The sequence below is a fragment of the Chroicocephalus ridibundus genome, chromosome 5, assembly GCF_963924245.1.
Source record: "Chroicocephalus ridibundus chromosome 5, bChrRid1.1, whole genome shotgun sequence".
Lineage (NCBI taxonomy): Eukaryota > Metazoa > Chordata > Aves > Charadriiformes > Laridae > Chroicocephalus > Chroicocephalus ridibundus.
In genome coordinates this window covers 2897933-2919050 of record NC_086288.1, presented here as the reverse complement: position 1 = coordinate 2919050, position 21118 = coordinate 2897933, and the positions used below count along the sequence as shown (strand labels likewise).

Genomic DNA, 21118 nt, shown 5'->3' with positions numbered 1-21118 from the left:
GGGATAAGCCAGAAAGTTCTTTAAAAGGCCATGGGAAGAACTGGGAGTGCTGATACCCAGTTTCGGCAAAGCCTTATGAAGGAACTGTACTGTTAGGAGTACTACGGTTGATTTTAACTAAAATAACTCGCTCCCTCAAACTTGTCTGGGTCACTGCAAAAAGTGTATCCTTTGGGGGTGTTTGAGTCTGACCACGCTAATTCAAATAGACGACAGCACCTGCATTTGGGAAACATCCGTCATTACAAGAAAATCAAGAGAAGAAACCAACCGCACAGGCATTTTATGTGGGTTTTTAAGAGATACAAATTCTCTACCGTGTAATACAAGCAATAGCCCCCCCCCCGGACAATTTAGCGTGACTAGGATCTGCGTGAGTCAACATTTACAGTCTTGTGCCTAAGCCAGTCAAACATTAAAAGCCTGTGACTAAACAGAGGAGGGGAAAAGAAAAAAAAATGAAAAAAGCCAAAAAAACCGATAGCCCTGCAAACTCTATTTTCTTACTGTGAATGGCTCGTGTTGAATCATCTGCTTGGGCCAGATAATGCTCGCAAGAAGCTGTCAGGTAACGAGTTAAGCGCCACAAATGAATGGAAGGCACAAATCTCTGCGGTTAGTTGGGGAAAACAGTGGAAAGGAATGAAACGGGGGGTTGTCACCCCCCGCACCGAGCACACAGAAGCTGGTCTGTTTTGAGGAATCGCGATGTCTTTGAGCGCGGGGTGCTCTGCCCACCGCACTGGTCACCTGCTGAGAGCTCGCATTGAATTCGGGTACATTATAATTGGATTTTCCGAAGGCACCGCATTAGCATTTTCCATGATCTCACCCTGATTAGCCAAATCACTAATCAGGAGCAGCGCGGTCATATTGTTTGCTGGTTAAACTATCGGCTGCCGTAGTGTCTGTAAGCCAGCTCCAAATTCATACCGAGATAAAAACTCCTATCTCTTTAACAGAGACTCCGGAGTTTATTCTGTAGCTGATGGAATTCTAATTCTCAATTGGAGTTCTCAAACTCTAATTTCCAATAGTTTATGAGAAAGCAGTTTCTCTCCAGAGGCCGGTTTGCTCAGTGCTTTGCTTGCGTTCTTCCCCAGTCCGTATTATAAGTTAGGAGTGTCGTTTCTTTGATCGGCATAAGCGAAAGCAGCATTGCTGTAAAATGTAACAGCCGAAAAATCCTCTCCCGTGGATTCTTCCCCGTTGGGTCCAAAAATCAAATGCTGAACGTGTTTAATCTTGTAAGGTTATTATTTTGACGCACAGGCCTTTGTACATTGATGGGAATGGAAATACCTGTTCTGAAAGCGGAAGTGACAGACGCAGGCGATCTCGGCCTGATGATTCCGTCTTTGTACAGCTCAACAAGCTGCTTGTGTGGGAGCTTAAACTCATATTAAGTACTTCTGAGCTGGAAGGAAAGCAGCCAGGACACCTCATGTGGCCTCATGGTGCAAAAATCTCCGTTCCTTCTTTCAGGCGTGATCCCAGCAGATTCAGGTACCTGCCTGAAGGGAAGAGACCGTCTTACAAGCAGATTATCGGCTAATGTTTGCCAAACATCCATTCACCACCGTTTCTTGAAAAATATCATAGTCTAAATACATTTTCTTTTAAAAAGCCAGGTTTTATTCTCAGGTTAGAAGTTACACAACGATGCGCAGATTCATTACAAGAATAACTTGGAAATACACAGCCATTTGCACCGAGAAGTTAAAACCGTTAAATATTTCCACTAAAATTCTTCTGATACAAATAAGTACATACAGAAAAAAGAAAAACCACAACTCTGTCATTACATTTTTCTTATAACTTCGGAGACAAAACAAAAGGAGAGCTGGCCTTGCCTCAAAAAGGGGAGGAAGCACATTCTACCTGGCCTGGCATTACACAAATGTGTTGAAACCGTGAAGCGGGTTTCCTTTTTACCAAACAACCAAGAAAGAGAGTACAAAATTCAAGATGGTATATCAACAAATCATTCCCTGGCATCAAATAAAAAAAAAAGACCATAATTCTCAAACAAACAAACAAACTAATATCATAAAGCTCTTTGGCTTATAAGCTCTTGCATTCAAACCAGATGTGACTGTCTCTCAATAGCCGCGTCTTTTCTCATGAGGCTTTTTCACAGCTTCTCATCAGCTGCACAAACGGCATCTTCAGAACAAAGGGCAATAACGCTTCCCAGCAGAGTTTAACTGGATCCCGAGGATCACTAGCCTGTATGATCCGCTTTCCTATTGTCCTCGCAGGGATTTCACCGGGCATAAATAACATGCCCTCAAGAGATAAGGAGCTAAGGGGAAAAAACCCAAACCAAACAAAAACAAAAAAAAAAACCCCCGAACCACCAGAGCAAAACAGAATGCTGAAGTTACAAGACTCGCTTGCAGCCTTTGGTCTCCGCTTCTCCAGGTCATAGGCTGTCAGCAATGGGCTCCCTTCTCTGAGGAGGAATCTGCAAAAGTGTGTCCATACAAGTTATTTTGACATGGAGAAACACAACTCGCTTATGGTTAACTTCCCTCTCTTTTATAACACACACGCGTCCCCGGAGCCGATACCGGACATCATATTACAAGTCTGGAATCAATCCAGTACAAACGGCAGTAAGTGTGAAGAAGAAAAGAGAGCATGGGTACCATACAGTGCCCTAGTAGTCTCTCTCCACACTTTCATCTAGTCGCAATTGTTGATCCGGAGCAAACAGTAGGGTCTAGTAACCTAAAGCCCCCATATAAGATCTTTCTAGACCTCTAAAAGGAAGAGCTGACGTTCAGCAGCGCTCCTAGGCATACGTTAGCACGAGGTGCACCCAAGAGAGTAGGTAAGTGTGACGGAGGGAAGAATGAGGCAGTAGTACCTACAGCTAAGTAGGTGTCTGTGGTTCAAAGATGTGTTTGATAGTAACTCAGGCGAGCTAGGAAAACAAAATAAAACCTAAGAAAGGAAACAGACTATTGCCGGGGTAACACATACTTCCTTCCCGAAGTTTCAAAAGATTCTGGAAACGCTGTAACACATCGCTAGTAGCACACACACAGGAGTGCACACAGTATTCCGCTCACAGGAGAAACATCGAGAGTGAAATATTTCCAGCGAGGTTTTGAATTTGCCTGGGAGAATTGCTCTGCAGCCACTATGCACTAACCCCGTCATTCCCTTCCAAGCCCACCGCGCTGACGATATCCAAACGTGTACGAAAGAAAACTTTATCCGAGAGGGCCACATTTGTAGTGAGCGGTAGTATCAAGAATCACCGACTTTGGTGACACCTTTTCCTCGCAGGTAGCATCAGAGCTAAAATTGACGTTATTTATTCACAAAAGCCAGGAAGAGCAACAATTAGCAAACTGGTTCTTTGTGCGAGAAGGATGAGTGCAAGTATTTGTGTGTCCACGTCGTGTAAACAGACCCCTTTAACAGCAAAGAGAGTGGAACAAAACGTTTCTAACAAGAAATGTGCTTCCAAGCTCCACGTCAAATGTTGGTATTCCTGTAACAATATTATGGGGTCAGGGAGGAAGAGAGCACTTGTCTATTCAAACACCTCAGGCAACTCTACAGTGGGGGGCATCCTTCAGTTATTTTTGTTTCTTCCCAGTCCCGAGTCCCACAGGGACACAACTGCAGGTCACCCTGCTTATGCCAAGATGCTTTTGGTTCCTCAAGTTCTTGCCCAGCTGGTGCAAACGGGCAGATATCCCAGCAGGCACCGCGGGCACGGTCTGCCAGAGAGGAAAGGCAAAGATAAGATAACACGAAGTTCCCAAAAACAAAAAGCGCGTCTCACCTAGGATGGCATTAACCATTCGGAAAACCTTCTGGATGTTTCGCAGTATGAGCAGGCTTCAGAGCCCAGCACAGAGTACTTACAACACGCCAACACGCAAAACACGTACAATAGGTCAAAGGAAAGCGGGCTTCATATACTGAGGGTAGGTAGCACTTGGCTGCTGCTTTAGCAAGCAAACGGCACAGAATTCATTTTTACATCGCTTCCTTAGGTGATCAATGACAAACTAAGGGTATTTCCAGGCAGCAGAGACATGCTTCAAGTCACCAGGAGAGAGGAAGATTCAATAAAAACAGACACCACCACGTCACCCATCACCAGAAGACCACCACCACCGATGTCCCCTTTAAGAAATGTTCCCTTAAATGCCTTGATTCTTCCCCATGTTTCATTCTCAAAGGGAAAAAAAAAAATAATGCCCGTGTGCGTGAAGCCATTTAAAATCTAATGGGTACTGAATGATAAATCCTGATACTTTGTTTCACAGAAATAAAACTGTCAAATCATGGGGCTGTTTAAATTACAGACGGTGTTCCTCTTCACGTGAGACTTTTCTGCCTTGGTACTCTGAAAAACTGCAGATCTTTCGCTCAAGTTGACTTCTAAAAGCAGTACTTGTCTAAAAAAAAGGTAACTTCTCACATTCTGGAGTTCAAAATGAAAGGCGCCTCTTTTTGTTAGATTGCAGCCACAGAAATCAAGTTGCACCGGTAAAAATCCTGAAAATAATGACATGTTCATTCCCAGTGCGGATGGCAAGCTGCTAATTAAATCTGCCTTGACTAGTTGGGAGCACTGATAATTCCTCACGAAATGTACGCACCGAGGACAGGCCGATACCAAAAATGTTTAGGATCTGGGATTTTTTTCCAGGAAAATTAAGATGTCAGTTCACTGACCTTTTTTTCCCTGTCTGGTTTTCACTGGAGACCTCCAACAAATCCGTTTTTCCAGTTTTTCATTCCCTCCCTCACCCCCGACGTCATTCTTTTCAGGGGAAAACCCCACACTTCTCCCTCCTCTTCTTCCAATTAGGTGTAATTATACCATTAGCGGCAAAGCAGGTACCTTGAGGGCAAAAATCTGGAAAGCCGCAGAGTGTGGAAGGAAACAAGAGATATTATGATGAAAGCAAGCAGACACATCGTGCTTCTTCATGCGTTTATCTGGGCATCCCTAGGGCTTTTGCAGGCCGGTTGCTGCTTTCCCTAAGCGCGCCAAGATGAGGTGGTGAGCGGCCGCTCTCGCCTCTCCCGCGAGGCTCCAGAGCTTGAACGGAGAGGTGGGCGAAGGGCTACGTTTTGGGTTCTCCCTGCGTCTGGCATCGTAACTGGATCCAAAATCAAAACGTACAATTTAGGTGAAAGAAAGTTCGTAGTTATATCTAATGTTCCGAAGGGGTAACTAGGGTTCTTATATGTACCGAGAATCTTTTCTGCCAAGAAAACAAATATGGTAAGATTAATTTTGGAAGTGAATAAGGCAATACATGCCAGCAGTTGCAGCATGCAAAAGGGTTCTTGCTCTGAGCAGGCTTTGAGTAATAAACCTCTTTTCCAGAGAATTTTTCATTAAAAAGCTGGGTTCAGGGAAAATCTCCAAAATCGATCTTTTTTTTCAACTGTCTTTTCAATTTTGCACAGTTGGATAAGGAAGGAAGTCAACACGGCTTGCCAAATAAAGCGACATTAAGTACACTTGCTCAAAATCTGTCTGCATGTCTCCTTAAAAAGGGGGCGGGGGGGGAAATCCAAGAAAAAAAAACCAACCAAAAAACCAAACCCAAACCCAATCAAAAAACCACAACTGAGAACAAAAAGATTGAAAACGAGTTCCAGCAATGCTGAGTGACAGAGCACAGAGAGACCTAGGAGTTAATGTCCCTCCAAAGGCAGAACTACTGATCAAACATGGCTGAGCTGGAAGAATTTAAGCGCAGTTTAGGACCGGGCTTTCTGCGCAGCAAAGAACCTGGGGAGGGACCGGCGGGTGGGCAGGAAGAGTTATTCTCTTCGAAATACGTTGCTGGGGCAGCGAGACAACATCTCATCAACTTCCTCCGTAATCCCTACCTGCCTCCCATCGCTTACCTTTCCACGTTGTCCTCCTCTCTTTATTGTGACCTTCAAGGAAACGCCCTTTGCTTTTTCGGAAGCCCGATGCTTTCCCCTAAAAGCCCGCTTTGCAGACAGGTGGTTGCCCTGTGAGGACTACCTGAGTGGTCTTTCCCTGGCGGCCTGATCTCCGCTGCAGCCCACCGACGGAGCATGGCTGGACACAAAACCTTCCTATCCATCTCTTCTCCCTGCCTGCTCTCAGCCAGAGTATTTCATGTTTGGAAAGATAAGGAGAAGAAATATTTACGTGCACAGACAGGCTGAATTCTGGTATAAGTTAGTTGAGTTTTTAAGCAGTTTCACGAGAGGTACAACATGAAACTTTGTGGATACAAATGGGAAGAAAACGCTAGTAAAATCAGGCCAATAAACCTGAACACAGCCCACATCCTCCTATTTTCAAACCGCCTATTGGATACTTCTGGATTCTGTTTGGATCCCAGTGGTGGCGGCATGGAAAGCTAAACTCTTGCCGAGTCTGCAGTGTGAAAGAGCAGGAGGAAAGGAACCGAGTCAAACCCTCACCTTCCTGTGGCCTTGCAGACATACAGATGGCAGGCGGCTGCCTCCTGCAGTCCAGCCTGGCATGAAAGCCATCCCGAACCACGGGCGTGCCTTTAGTACCTGTTGCGCTGCCAACGTGCAAGGGCGTGGAATACATCAACTCGCTCAACACATCATCAAGGACAGACGTTTTTTCCCCGTTCTTTTTGGAAAATTATATATTACGTCCTCAGTCATCTCTCACTGGCCCACACGAGCCCTGGCAGGCCAAAGCAGTTTCCATGCTTCCCAATGGAGAGTTAGAGTTGATGTAGAGACTCTCATAGACTTCAGATATCTTTAAAAGAGGCTTTTTTTGATGGTATATCATAAAAAAAAAAGCAAAGCAGTTTCCTGATTCATTTCTCTAGCGTTCAGCTCTGAAGTTACACTCTGTGACCTGTATTTTGTAATTATTCCTAAAGAAAAAACACCCAATGTCAAAGGAAAATTTGCACCGTTAAGGAAAACTTGAAGATTTTTCCCCAGAAACATCAAAATAGCATTCCTAAAGGAAACTGCCTCATGCTTAAAAGTTGCTGCACTGCCGGTTTGTTTTTCTATAACGAAGCCCTATCTCAGAAGAGATAAGATTTATTGGTCAGTTTATCACCTAATGAGGAAATGAAAGATGAGAAATGAGACTCGGCAACGCTGCTACGCGTACTAGCTCATTTAAACCCACCACTGTAATTAGCACTTGTACGAAACAGAACAAAGAATTTGGAACATCAAGAATACTTTCATCACAGATTCTTGGAGCTTCTATCTTTGAAACCTTTCTCAAAACAACCGACTGAAATGCAGATCCAAGGTGATTTAAGATTATGGGTGGCTATATATAATACACAAACCCAGGCTAGTGCCTTTTAATTGATAGTAGAAGTTGGACTTCCGTCATCAATGGCTAATAAAACAATCTTTGTTTTATCAGCAAAGATAAAAAGAATAAGAGCCCTGAAGACGTTAAAGCAGACATCCTACACAGCATTATGATGGGACTCATTGAGAATTCCTCATTATGGGGACTAAAGAAAAAAAAAAAAAAAAAAGGGGAAGAGAAAAGTCTCCAAGTACCTTACTCAACTGTCCCATTGACAAGGAGGTAGTTGGATGTTCTGCACAAGGAACAGTAACAGAAAGACAGATCACGGATTTAAAAAAAAACTTTTTTTTTTCAGGGAACCAGAAGTCAAGTCATATAATCAAGCAGGGTAAATAAGAACTCTCTTTTCTTCAGATCCCTTAAGTGCACTGCCCTGGACCACAGCTGCAGTTGGTGGCCGGACTCGTTTCATTCACTGTTATAAACATCCTCCCTGTATTCTCTGGTGCAATAAATCACTCAGAGTTTAAGTGGGAGGAACGACAAAACTAATCTCCTGTCCTCTCTTGCAGTCACAGCGCTACTTTCCCTATGACCACATCAGAACCCTCCACACAGTCGCCGTGTAATTGTGGGAGGCTCATCCTCCGTTTCGGCGAGCTACGTTCCCACCCTGCCCTCTCTTCTGTGCAAATGTGGATGACAATAAATAACAGAAGAGTTCCTCTATAGCCATCTTCTTCTTCTAGATGTTACAAAACAGCTTTTGGTGATGAGTCCCTGCCACCCCATATGGCACCCACTCGCACTGTGAAATGGCAGACGGATGGAGCACACACGCTTTCCGGCAGCGCACGCCAGCAAGCTTCGCTGGTCCCCTTGCACAGCACAGGATGAGGTATCATTCATCCGAGATGGCATCTCACATAAAAGGGCCACGAGGCACGAGAACACAGCAAAACACAAAACTTTAGATGCCAGAGAAGGGCAACAAAGCTGGTGAGGGGTCTAGAGCACAAGTCCTGTGAGGAGCGGCGGATGGAACTGGGGATGTTCAGCTGGAAAAAAGGAGGCTGAGGGCAGACCTTATCGCTCTCCGCAACTACCTGAAAGGAGTGGGTAGTGAGGTGGGGGTCGGTCTCTTCTCCCAAATAACAAGTGATAGGACAAGAGGAAATAATGCCAAGTTGCACCAGGGGAGGTTTAGGATGGACATTAGGAAAAATTTCTTCACCGAAAGGGTTGTCAAGCATTGGAACAGGCTGCCCAGGGAAGTGGTTGAGTCACTGTCCCCGGATGTATTTGAAAGACGTGTAGATGTGGTGCTGAGGGATATGGTTTAGTGGTGACTTGGCAGTGTTAGGTTAACAGCTGGACTTGACGATCTTAAAGATCTCTTGCAACCAAAATGATTCTATGATTCTATAATTCTCAACCACTGAAGAGAAAGGGCGTGGTTTTGGGGGAGCTTCTGAAGGAGAAGATCTGGAGGGGCGGATTCCCACCCAGAATGATGTCCCTTTCTTCCTTCTGCTCTTTGGCATCCATCTTTTGAGTGGTCTGAAACAAGTACTTCAAAACACCCAAGGAACTTGGTGTGACTTCAAATCCAGGTACAAATATTAAATACTCCTCCTGGTTTCCAAAAGAGATTTTGCACCGACACTTTGGCAAGAAATTAACTTTGTCCATTTTTATGTAGTTTTATTTTCAGACCTGGTACCTTGAGCTATTGGAGCAGATCTCGGCCCCCAGGTTCGGCACATTACTAAATTTAGCCTTAGCTGGAGCAACAGAAGCTCTAAGGACAACGGTGAGGATATCTTTTCTTTAGGACTATTATTAGGTGTTTAATGAGGCAGCGTGTGATCCTATAATGTGTAATAGAGACATTTTATGAATTGCAATGAAGCTGAAAGCCGTAATGTAGACGGTATTACATTAGAAATGTCACCTGTGTTGCACATACACAACCCTCGGCTCTCTGAGGCAAAGCTGTCGCGTAAGCACTCAAGAGATAAATAGAAAAGTTTACTCTACATCCCTCAAGGGCCCCCATTTAAAAAAAAGTACATTTAAAATAGGCTCCGTACAGCTGTTGTCTTACCATTTGCCTTGTGCTGCACATCTGGCGGAAACTGGTCAGGAACATACCACTGATAGTCTGGCTGCACAGAACAATAAAACATTATTACAGCAATATGGACTTCATGGACACTTCAAACAAAAGAATAGTGACATGATAAAAACGTAATTGTCCTGTGAAGCTTTTTATTAGTCATACAAGAGTAGTTTGCAAAAAAAAAAAAAAAAAAAAACCTTATATTTAGCTTTATATTTTCACTGCTCGAGTCTTTCAGCTTGCTTCTTTTTTATGACGCGGTTTAGACGCCGCACTCGTTGGAAATATTGGCGTAAACCTTTCTAGAGCCCACAAATCAAAAGAAACGTTAAGAGAAACAAATCAGATTTTAAAAGGGCTAAGGAATAAAGCGCGCCAGAAGATACTGGCAGGCATCACATTGCCCGTAGCAAAGAACGCCAGAGAGAAACCTGCTACACCTCGACCTGACAGGTGAAGCTGTTCCAGTCCAAATGCGTGTAACACGTGTAATATGTTTCAACGTGGCAGGAATAACCCATTTAATAAAGTTCTGTCCTCCTCCGGTCCCCACAGGTTACCATTAGTGTTATTACAACATTAGCTTTTATCAAATCACTTCCTGAAAACGCTGTGGTATGGGGAAAAATCCCCGTCTTTCTTACAAGAGGAAGTATTGGGAAGGTTATATCCACGCCAATAGAGTTTTGTCCAGGGAAATCCTGGAAGAAAGAAATACTGCCTTATAGTTTATACCACACACCGTGGTAAAACGAGTAGCAAATTACTACGAGAGAAAACAATTCAGGGACCAGACATCTCAGTTGAAGCTGTATGAAAGCCGTCTATCCGGTTTAAGTAATACACGTAAGCTGGTCGAATTCCAGGTAATCACGGCTTCAAAGTAGTTAAACTGGGGAAATAATTCTTGTTTTGCAGAAATTACTCGGACAAAATCCTGAGTAGTCCCAAAGAGACTCCTACAGATTTCAACTCGCAGGGAAGAAATTTTGTAGGCTTCTAAGGAAGTTTTGCCTATATTAAGATGGCAGGATGAAGCCGGAGATACAGAAACCGGATTTAACTTTTACATAGGCTGTCATTTGTAGTTGTATATAGCAGTAATCACCCTCATACGCTGTCAGGAAAAAAGGAGCTATCCTATTTTCACTTAAATTATACCATCCACAGGAACGATTACCTAAATCTGTGCTTGCAGGCAAACAAACCAGGCTTTGATACAAAGCAAGACTCTGCTTCGTTTAGGCACAGGTAGTTTCTCTGCCGATGGCTCAAAATACACTTATTTGCTTTGCTTTTTCGAGTTTCTGTTGGGTTTTCTGTTCTCCGATCTCCTCTTCTCTTTCATACGTACTCGCACTACACAAACTTGAATGAATTTCAGAAACAAGAGATGTATTCCATGTCAGACTAAACAAAATGTTTCTACTAACAATGTAAACAGGAATGAAAAAGGTGCAAGATATAAAAAGAATGAAAAAGCGCAGACTAAACACAGAGGACTTACGTAGGTTAAACTCAGGACACTCATTAAATTCTAACACCTTGCTTCGTGGCTAACAAATTGCTCGGGGAGGTATCAAAAGCTTGGAGCAGCAACGCTGCTCTCACACGGACAAAAAATTTCAAAGAAAACTCAGAATGAAACTGGGAGTTACAAAGCAACCAGTCAAACCGAACCCCCGCGCGCCGGCAGGAGCGGCGAAGTTGTAAACCCGGTGATCCCTCGCAGAATTAGCAACCTGGATGATGAAAGTGGAGGGAGAAGGGCCAAAATAACCTGGGACAGCGTCCAAATTGCAGTGAAAAAACATTCTGCAATACTTCCAACTCTGATAAATAGGCAGATAAGCACACTCCCGAAGCACAGAAAGGACTTGTTTGACCACAGCTTTTCCGTTGGATTCCCACAGTCTGAAAGCCTTTTATGCTTTTTGCAAAAATTCGGCTATAAATTTCTCAAATAACGAGCATCGTTCCAGACGTGACAGCTTTATAGCCAGAAACAGATATTATGTATTTCCAACGACGTTCACCATGTTTAAACGCATCCTCACTAAATTCGAACAAGCGCAGCCCACTTAGATAACCCAAAGCACTTCAAAAGTATCAGGCTTTGAAGCAGTATTTTCCTTGAAATAGGTAACGGCCCCTTACCTAACCTGCCCTAGTGCAAAGCTATTCTCCTTCATGCTGAGGACCACTGGACCCTGTTGCGTGCCAGGAAAAAAAATGGAAAATTTCCCACTGAGTTAGCCACACTCTACCTTCCACTTCTGCTAATTTTTATTTTTTTTTTTAATTTATTTTTTTATCTTATTTTTTTCTGCAAATACGCGGGCTTGCTTCGGAAAATCGCATTCTTAAAGCATTCACAGCCAGAGCATCTCGTCCTCACTGTAGAGCCTTAGTCCTCACGTAATCCCGTTTCACAGCAGGGTACCGGAGGGAAGATACTACCGGGCACAAGCAACAGCATCTGGGATTCCACCCTTCCAGTTTAATGGCAGCGTTGTGAATCCCGCTGATAGCTCGTCCGCCCGCCCCAGGGAACCTGGGATTGCGCTGTCTGGCTACTGCAGTATTGCCTGATGGCAGGACAGTTACGTTACCTACGAATACAGAAGCCGTAATTGAAGAAGAAGGAAAGTCATTTTCCAAAGACGGGGCCAGAGAAAGAAACGACGAGTATAAGACGTGGAAATAAGACACACTTGTCAACAAGCTTTCTTAGACCAGGTAGAAGGAAGAGACCCGAATAATGCTGACCAAAGCTATGTTCGCGTTTTTGTCACTATCGTTCACAGTGAAGGCCCGCAACTGGGCTCCAGAGAGCAGATCCATATTTACGAGTTTGGGTAATTATATAGATAGAAAGGGCTTTGGATATGTGCCGTGGAAGTAAATTAGCCTAAGAAATCAGCTAGAGTCCAATCAACCTTATTTTTTTTAAATTAAGGAATGACCACCAGTATCATTGAAAACAAATGTATAATAGTCCCCTTTTTCTTCTTAGTGGTCTTAGAGACAAACGGTATTTGCCAAAGTAAATTTACAATATATAAGAATATATACCTAAAGTATAACTCATCAACCATATATTTAAGTTGCGGCATTTTTTCCTCTTTGTTCACAGATTTCTGTTGGTTATGCTTCGATTCGCACATCGCAGCGCTCTGTGCAATTCAGTACCAAAGACGCTGGAACAGCAAGGAAGAAAAGAACATGACTATCACGAGAAAAATCAGCATTTTGGGGCAGCGAGTAAGAAGAGAGACTGTAGAGAAATCAGGAGGGCTGTGCCAGACCTAGGGTTAATTGTAAGACCAGTGCCAACAACAAACTGGGAAACGACAGATTTAGTTACTGGTGAGGACGGCCCTGTGCTAGCAACACGTTATTCTCCTTGTAAGAGAAGCGCGCCCTTGTGAAACGGGAGACGGTGGGAACCTTACTGAGCGCTGCTGCTGCTCACGTGCCCTGCGAGACGCCGAATGTACCACTCGAGGATCTTGATAGTGAAGAACCAAGCCACAACTCCCAGCACAGGGTGAGAAGAAGAGGGGAGGTGGGTAGCCGGGCCTCTCAGACTCTACTGGGAGGTCTTTTGTCTGGCAAAAAAATAAGAAGAGCAAGAAGAAATGCATTAGTAGCAGGATACGATGACCAACAGAATATTCGCATACAAATTCATCAGCGAAAAGCAGCAGGGAAGAAACCCTCCTCTCTCAGCATGGGTCACAATGCGGCTTGTTTAGAGCCTTCAGACCGTTCGTGATTTAAAAAAAAAATATTTAAGAAAGCTGACTTGTGCCACACCAGAGCCTTGGCACTTTTTATGTGAGAAAACATTGACTTCAAGATATGGCAAGCACATTTCTGGGTGTTTTCTATATTCAAGAAATATTTTCGTTACACATAGTAGCTTTCAATAGCTTGAAGCAGAACTACAGGCACTTGCATAACAAGAAAAATAAATAATTTTGGTAAAGGAACAAATTCAATGGCCTCAAGATTTGGGTCTGCCTTTTCTTAGGCCCTCTCTGCCCCAGCAGTCAATAGGAATTTGCCTAAGGACAGTACAAGGAGGGGTAAAAGGTGGGTCGCAACTACATAATTTGACTTAAGAAAACAAACTAATAAATATTCTATGCGATTCCTCTCACGTTTAAAATTCTTCACAAGCTCTGTTTAATCAAATCCCGAGGGAGGATGAGACAAACAAAAAGATCTCTAGCGTAAACCGTCGATGCGATGTGGGGACGGTCAAGTTGTACCCAGGCATTGCACGGCCCTTTGAGTATATTGTACCCGTGCAGTGCCGTTGGCATTTCCGCTGGTCTGGAGTGGACAGGGAGGAGCAGGGAAAGGCCTTTTAGCCCCATTTGTAGCCTCCCTCTTCACTGTCACTGCTGTGAGAAGGTCTCACAGCATCCATTGACTCGTTGGGGTTGTGCAAGAAACGTAGGCTTTTACAGTCTCTAGACAATGCAAAAATATAGAGGAAGGTGTCCCAGTACTCTTGTCTCCTAAGAAAAAAAATTCTTTACCTTATTGAACCACCCAGGGGTGGGCTGGTGGGTGAGGGAAATATACCCGAAGGTTACAGCACGCGATGCTAACGGATTTTCCCCAAGGTATTTCTATACGCCCGGGATGCCCTGAGCAGTGAATTGTGGCATTCTCTGCTATTTTCACACTTGCGTGAAATGCCTCCAAGTACCCATAAAAGCACTGCCTAGTCTGGGACCTTGCTGCAGGATGCCCAACCTGCTCCCTGGCTCCCGCTGAGGCCAATGGAGATGAGGGGCACTTCCAGCCCCTCGCCTCTGATGCTATTGCAAGACCCTACGAGTATCGATGCCTGGCTTGGTTGAGAATAAGCCAATACCGAAGTTTCTGTTTCGCAACAATGTTTGGGGAGGACAATAAATCACCACAGAACATTTTGGTAATCGGCCATTCTTTTAAAACCTTGCACAATTTCGTCAAGACAGGAAACCTCGAAGTTTCGTAATTTTTAAAGGGGATTGGGAAAGCTCAGAGTTTTGCATGCCATGATTCTACTATGGCTTCCTGAGTGTCTGTGAACAGAATACTGACACTACTCTGAAGAGATAAAAAGGATGTTGCAATAAAGAAATTATTGCAGTGGCTGCTCGGCTAATTTGCATGGAAACTTTTTTTTTTTCCCCCTCAGTGATATTAACATTACTCTGCAAATCCACTGCAAAGGTCAGGATTCCATTACAGAAGCTTTTATTTCGAAAGTTGGTTTGATGTTACAACTCTCATATCAAGCGCCAGTGAAACAATCAAAAGTCCTATGGATTTGTTTTTGGTTCCCCCCACTCCGTTTTAAGATGTTTGAGGAGTTTTTGCAATAAATATCCCCTTCATCTACTTAATTTGGAAGTAATCTCTAATCATTTCTTATATTCTTATTGCATTACTTCAGAATGATTTCATCCCAGGTGGTGACCTCGTATAAAATCTAATGGCAATTAATGGAAGCCAGAAAGCCTTGGGTTGTGTGGAAAGTGAGAAAATAAAAATAAAATACACATGTGCTGGCAACGGTAACTTTCTTTTGACTCATACCTGAGCGTTGACTTTATTCAGTTGAGACTGCAATCTCTTGTTCATTTTCTGCAGCGCTTCTTTCTCCTCATTAAGTCGTTCTCTGTCAGATCTCTCCTTTCTGAAGTCTTCTTCATATATTTGTACCTGCAATGATTATGGCCAAGGATGTGAATTTCAGTGGAGCCACAATGGAAGTTTTCATCCGCTTTGTTGTTTGGTTGCTTTTTAAACACTGAGCAAACCGCCGGGTGCATTCCGAAAGGCACCTTCCTCTTTACCATCTTGCAACGAAAAGTTCCCCCCCCTCATCTTTTGTATGACCAAAGTGACAAGCAGTGGCTACTCTCCAATGGCACCTGTCAATCGAAACAGCCCACACTTCAGTAGCCGTAGACCCTTGTAATGCAAAAGGCTGACTGGCGCGTTATCAGTTTTAAATACGATAAATAAGATAGCAAATACTCCAGACGCCGATCTTTTTAAGTAGTACGACAAACACTTCACCATCATTTTTTCCAGCTTGCTTTTCAATTATGAGCACTCTCAAGTCCCCCCTGTATCTCAGATGCAAGCAGTTGGTGTCCTGGTGGAGACAGGAGGTGCTGGTACAGCACCAAAAAATGACTTCTAGTATGCAGTCTGACAGAACGTTATCACCTTAATCCAACCACAGGATGAGCCACTACCATCAAATAACGTCCTGCCTTTTTATAGCCCACTGAATACCACTGACCCTGAGCCTGCTTTGCTTTACGCCTTTTCATTGTTGTCTACACCTTGACCTTACCCACTGCGCGCTAGCTGTCTAACCCAGGTATGGCCCAAAGGACTAGTAAGCGCAGAATAAGTGATAGTATTTAGAGCCGTGGGCACATATGAATGACCAGAAGACTTGGACTAATCAGGGCCGTCAAGGAATTTAGACCTTGGCTGGAGCGCTGTGGAAAACAAAACCTGTAGGAGGCTATCACGCCCCAGACGTTAGAAACCGTATACGGGAAAAATAATTGGCCCGTGTACCTTTTATCTGCAATACAGGACTTTGAATTCATCCTCTCAAACTGCAGCCCAAAGAACCTACCGGTCCCCGTGGATAAGCAGAGGGGAATGTTACGCACACAATTCAAACTGGAAATACAAAGGTTTGACCCTGCTCCTAGAAGATAAGCTGCCTTTCAAGTACTGAAGGACGCAATGGCTTAGCTCTTTTTATGTCGCCAGGAATCATAGCGCTTCATCCCATTAAAAATATACCTGACCACCCCAGGCACAGGCAGCGAGCGCGTGGATTCCGAAGCAAAACGCTAATCCTTAAATTAATTGGTGTTAAGCTGACTGGCTTAATTCTTCATCTAACAGGCAGGCATCGACCTGCTAAGAAGCCGGAGGTTGGTGTCACTTCCACTGACCAATAACAGCCAAAGCAGATTGGGGTGGGAACCGCCACCAGAACTTTCAGAAAGTCCTTTCATGTCCTCTTGGTTGGCCACTAAAGCCCGCTGACATTCTGTTTCCGAAGAACTTGCTTGCTGTGGCTCACGCCCTGCCCATCGTACAGATCCAGTTTTCTTTTTGCTGGCAGCAGCACTATGACTCCACAGGAGGGCTAGAGAAACGTTAATACCTCAGGGGACTAAAAAAAGTCAACACAGGGCTCTCGAAATTATTTTCGCAACTTGCCTGATGCAGCTAATTTTTGCAAGGTTGTTTTTTTTTTTTTTTTTTTTTTTCCCCTCTCCTTTCGGAACCGACGGTCCCCCGCTAGATATAACCCCCTTCCTGAGTAACACCGCGTAAAAGGAACAAAGACTTGCCGTGTGGCCACGCAGGGACTCGGCTCCGCAGCCTGTGCCTGGAGGAGGCCTGCGTGCCCCTGACCCTCCGGAGCAGAGGCGAAGCTGTCGCTTGCAGAAATCTAGGTCTCTTGTATCCCTGGCCATCTACACGCTTATCTCCTCAGGATCTCCTCATTTCTCCTCTCCCTGCTCCCTTCTCTGCTCTTCCACCTCCCTTCCTGCTCCCCAGCCGTACGATCTGCTGACACTGCAAAGGAATCACTTTGTCACGGTTTTGCTGCGTATTCTGTTGCCCTGAGAAAGAGGGGGACGCCTCTCAAGGAATCAGTGCCTTCGTTTCTTCTGTAGGGGCCAGGGATGGGCTGACGACAGCCAAGCACCGGCGAGACTCTGCCACGTCGCTGTTTGTCCCAAGAACCTCTGTACAGTTAGAGCCTCCTGCTCCATTTTCGTGCAGAGGGAAGCCTGGGCTCACTGTACTGATTTACACAACGAGAAAAAGACATTCATAAAATGGATACCCCATGAGAATTCTGAAAAAAAATTGGTTTACTCTGTTTTATTGCGTAGAACGAAATAAGTCATTACTGTACAATCAAGTGCTGGATTTTATTCTCCAGCATGTGGGAAGCATTACATTAGAGAGCAAAATCTGGCTCTGCTGTCAAACGTGACAGAAACAAGTATTTTATTCCCATTGAATAAAATCCCCATTCTGATCACATCCATTTGTGTGTCAATAACGTTAACCCTAACACTGTCCAGGATGACAGACCTAAAATGTAAAGTTATCTGAAAAGTATCGTGTTTTTAAACAGATTCTTTCACACAGAAAGAAAAAGAGCGCACAAAGCCCTGGAATTGCTCGGAAGAAAGATTAAAAAAAAATAAATACACTTCTCTATAGTGATTGTATGCAGGTTACGGATGCAAATGTTTTGCCTCGCACTTTGAAAAACGGCAATGACAACGCCCTCGTTTTCCAAGACTATTGTTGTCAGATAATTCACTAAACTTTCAACTTCTAAGAAAAAAGGAGCAGAAGACATAATCAAGAGATTAATCGGTGACTCATGAAATTTAGCATTCCCTCTGGATGCCATTCAGCCCCGAGCGGAGAACTGGCAGGATGGTCGCCAAGAGTCAGGAGAGCCATTCTGCTGCTTCGAGTCCTACACAAGACCTTGCTCCGGTCCTTTGCAAAGACTCAGTTTCGCTCCGTGGACGCTGCTGTGAAGGCAGCAGCTTAGGAAACGCCATGCGAATGGGCTGTGGCTCAACTGGTTCTTCCTTTCAAAAGTTCTACATAGCAAGGCTACCAGGCGCAATTCTTGGGAGAGAAGGCAAAATTATGCTGTAGGAAATCCATCCAGGCTTGCTTCCAGCTGTTCTCACCTGCTGTTTGAGAACTTCAAGTTGGGTTCTCATGTCCTCAAGGCTGTTCCTGTCACCCTTCTCTGCAGGAGTCCCAAGAACCGGCGAGTGCTGCTTTTTCAACGCATCCCGAAGGGCCTGCAGTGTCAAAGAGCAGAACTACTACGCAGAGATTCACCACACCAAAAAAAAAAAAACCCCAACCCCAACAAAACCCAAACCTTTTTAACTATTAGAACGTTTGCTCTCTAAATAAACAGATGAGGTTGAGTCACAGGCTCGTGGGGGATTTCCCTTCACTTGCAGTTACTTCAATTATATACACCGGATATAAACCCCGTAAATAACAGATATGCATGACTAGGTCTAAATTTTCAACGTGCCCACTCGACATTCATGAATTTGAGACAGTTTAAATTTAGGGGACCTTGCTTTTGCTTGTAGCTATGACCAACATTTACCAACGGAAATCACAGCTGCAAATCTCATTGACAAACACCGTTTCCCCGTGCAAGTCAGAATTTGGGAAAACAAAGACAGGTGTCTAAACTCAGCTGAGGCCGAAAGCCAGCAAACAAAAATCCTAAGGACATAAAAGCAACATTCAAAGATTGCCTGAAAAACGTGACTTCGGTGAAGGCTGGCTGAAGCATTTTTTTTTTGCACTAAAGAGTCCAAACTTCTTCAACTGGAACCGCGGCAAACCCTCCAGTCGAGAGGAAGTCATGTAGTCTCTGCAGCTTGTCACTAGAGGGAGTTACGAATACACACGCCACTCTTACTCTATTTTTCAGTCAAATTCTGCCACAGTTCCTTGCTGATGGCGTTTTATTTATAACAGTATCACACAACTCTCCCTTGGACTGGAATAATTCTTAAATGACCCTTACCCCTCTCTGTCTATAACCACCCACCACATATATATATATATATATTTTTTTTTTTTTTTTTTAAGTCTAGCACCAATACTCACCATTCAGTACTTTTCAGCGTCTCTCACGCAAGAGACGGACTCGGCTAACTTCAGCCATTTTAGGAAGCTCAGTTCCCACTAATGGTCCCCAGCTCTCCCTCGCTAGCCACGCTCCATTCACACCATACAGGAAGGGGGGAAGATAATTTGGAGGGGGGAACGGGCAGAGGGGGAAACGCGCCAGCAGGAGAACCCGTATCCCAGGTAACCCGAGGGATTAGGATTAATTACGAAAAGGCCAAGAAGAAAATAAATTAAAAAAAAAAATAAAAATTAGCACTTCCCCCGGAGATCACAGAAGAGAAAAGGAAGGCTTTTTATCTGATGAGCTACTGTCCCTAAGAATTGCGCAGAAGAGAAACAGGTATAATAGCGGCAGTTTGTGCGCCACGTCAATACATAAATAAGGGTGAACATAAACACGGGAGGATGAAGATGCAGAGAGCCTACTGATTAATCCTGCTTTTGCCCCCTTTGAGCCACTGCTAATCCCTTTTAGGCTATGACATTGCAGTGCGCTGCACAAATAGAAAAAAAAAAAATTAATAAAGACAAGTTTCACATTAGTGTTTAGATTGGGCATGGGTGGCCAGCAGCAGCAGAGTCAGCCAAGTCGAACAGCATCGTGGTACGTATGATACATTCCCCGGCTGACTGCAGCCCAGATCCTCTCCCAGGTGCGGGCTTTGTGAAGTGTCCTGCTGAGGACAAAGACAAGCGAAGCGTGCTTTTCTTCTTCCCCTGCCTATGTGGGATACATCTCGATCTCGCTGACAGTCACAGAATCACGAGACTCATTTGGGCAACTTCCAGAGGTCCAAGCTGCCGCTCAGAGCTGGGACAAGGAAGTCAGGTTGCCCAGGGCCTGTCAATTGAGTATTGAGCACCTCCGAGGAAGGCATTAAGTAATGGGCTCCTTAACCTGATGTCTTTCATAAGTTCTTATCAGGTGGAATACATTACAGCCTATTCGTCTACGTTTAAATAACAATTGAGATGCAGCAAAGTTATGAAATAAGGCCGAAATTTGGCTTGTACTTGAACTATATGGTGAACAAGGAAACAGCCACGTGAAAGCCAATAATCTTAGGATCTAGCACTGCAAACTATTACGGCATTGCGACATCAGTTTCATGCTGCAGACATCGCAGTAGGATCAGATCGGACTCTATATTTTGGGTACTCTCGATAACTGGATCAAAGTTGGATGAAGCCCAAAGTAAAAAGGTCAATGTACTTCAAGTAAAAAGGTTAACTCACTTAGAAACAAGTCGTAGTATCTTCCATAAATTGAGAACTAAACCGTTTAAAATGACTGAGATCAAAAAACCATGCATATTAGCAGGCATAGTTGTATTTTAAAAGACCTAAAGAGCTGGGGCAGCTCAGCTAAGCTCTAGTGAAAATACAACTGGTCTCTGTAGCTGTAAGGGCAGAGCAAGCGGCCCCGAGAGCGATCGTATTTTCACTGGAGGACACTTCTGCTTCGCAGAGATGACAGAAGCAGGTCTGTTCCACACCCCTACCGGAAGAACAAATGAATATCATCTGGCTGGAATAAATTCAGCCCAGTTGAAGCAGAGGAAAGCCTCTAACGAAAGAAGGGTTGCAGTTCCAGAACAGCCTTCCAACAGAAGTACAGTAGAAGGAAGTTAAGTATTTTTAAGAAAAAAGTTGTTTGATTTTAGAGAATTTGTAAGAAGTTCAAGTCACTGAACCTGCCATACCAGGAGACTAGACTTAAAAGGGCACAGAGGGTCCCTTCCAGTCTTAGGTGCATTCACAACAAGAGATTTGAAGGATGGAAATATACAGAAAAAAAATCAGTAAATTACCCATGGGAAAGGGTGTTACATGAAATTGATGTTTTGTTTAAAAGAATGGTCTGTTTACCCATCCGTCCTAGTTCCAACCACATCCCAAGATAAGACAGCAAAATAAAACATTGAAATAAGTTGTTTTACAAACAAGACCTTGAA

The 21118-nt window shown here is 44.0% G+C and overlaps 1 protein-coding gene across 4 annotated transcripts in view; it reads right to left on the bottom strand.

Annotated features, from left to right (window-relative positions):
• Positions 1-1635: 1635 nt before the first annotated feature.
• TNIP3 (TNFAIP3 interacting protein 3) overlaps positions 1636-21118 on the bottom strand; it is a 63471-nt gene continuing 43988 nt past the window's right edge. For 3 of the 4 annotated variants that reach the window (XM_063337087.1, XM_063337089.1, XM_063337088.1), the window contains exons 8-12: positions 18188-18304; positions 15015-15140; positions 12869-13024; positions 9399-9459; positions 4849-5240 (exon numbers count right to left, since the gene is read on the bottom strand). In XM_063337087.1, coding sequence (XP_063193157.1) covers positions 5014-5240; positions 9399-9459; positions 12869-13024; positions 15015-15140; positions 18188-18304 — 687 coding nt within the window. In that variant the 3' untranslated portion in view covers positions 4849-5013. Of the gene's footprint in view, positions 2468-4848; positions 5241-9398; positions 9460-12868; positions 13025-15014; positions 15141-18187; positions 18305-21118 lie in introns of those variants that run through there. The other variant, XM_063337090.1, reaches the window with a different exon arrangement.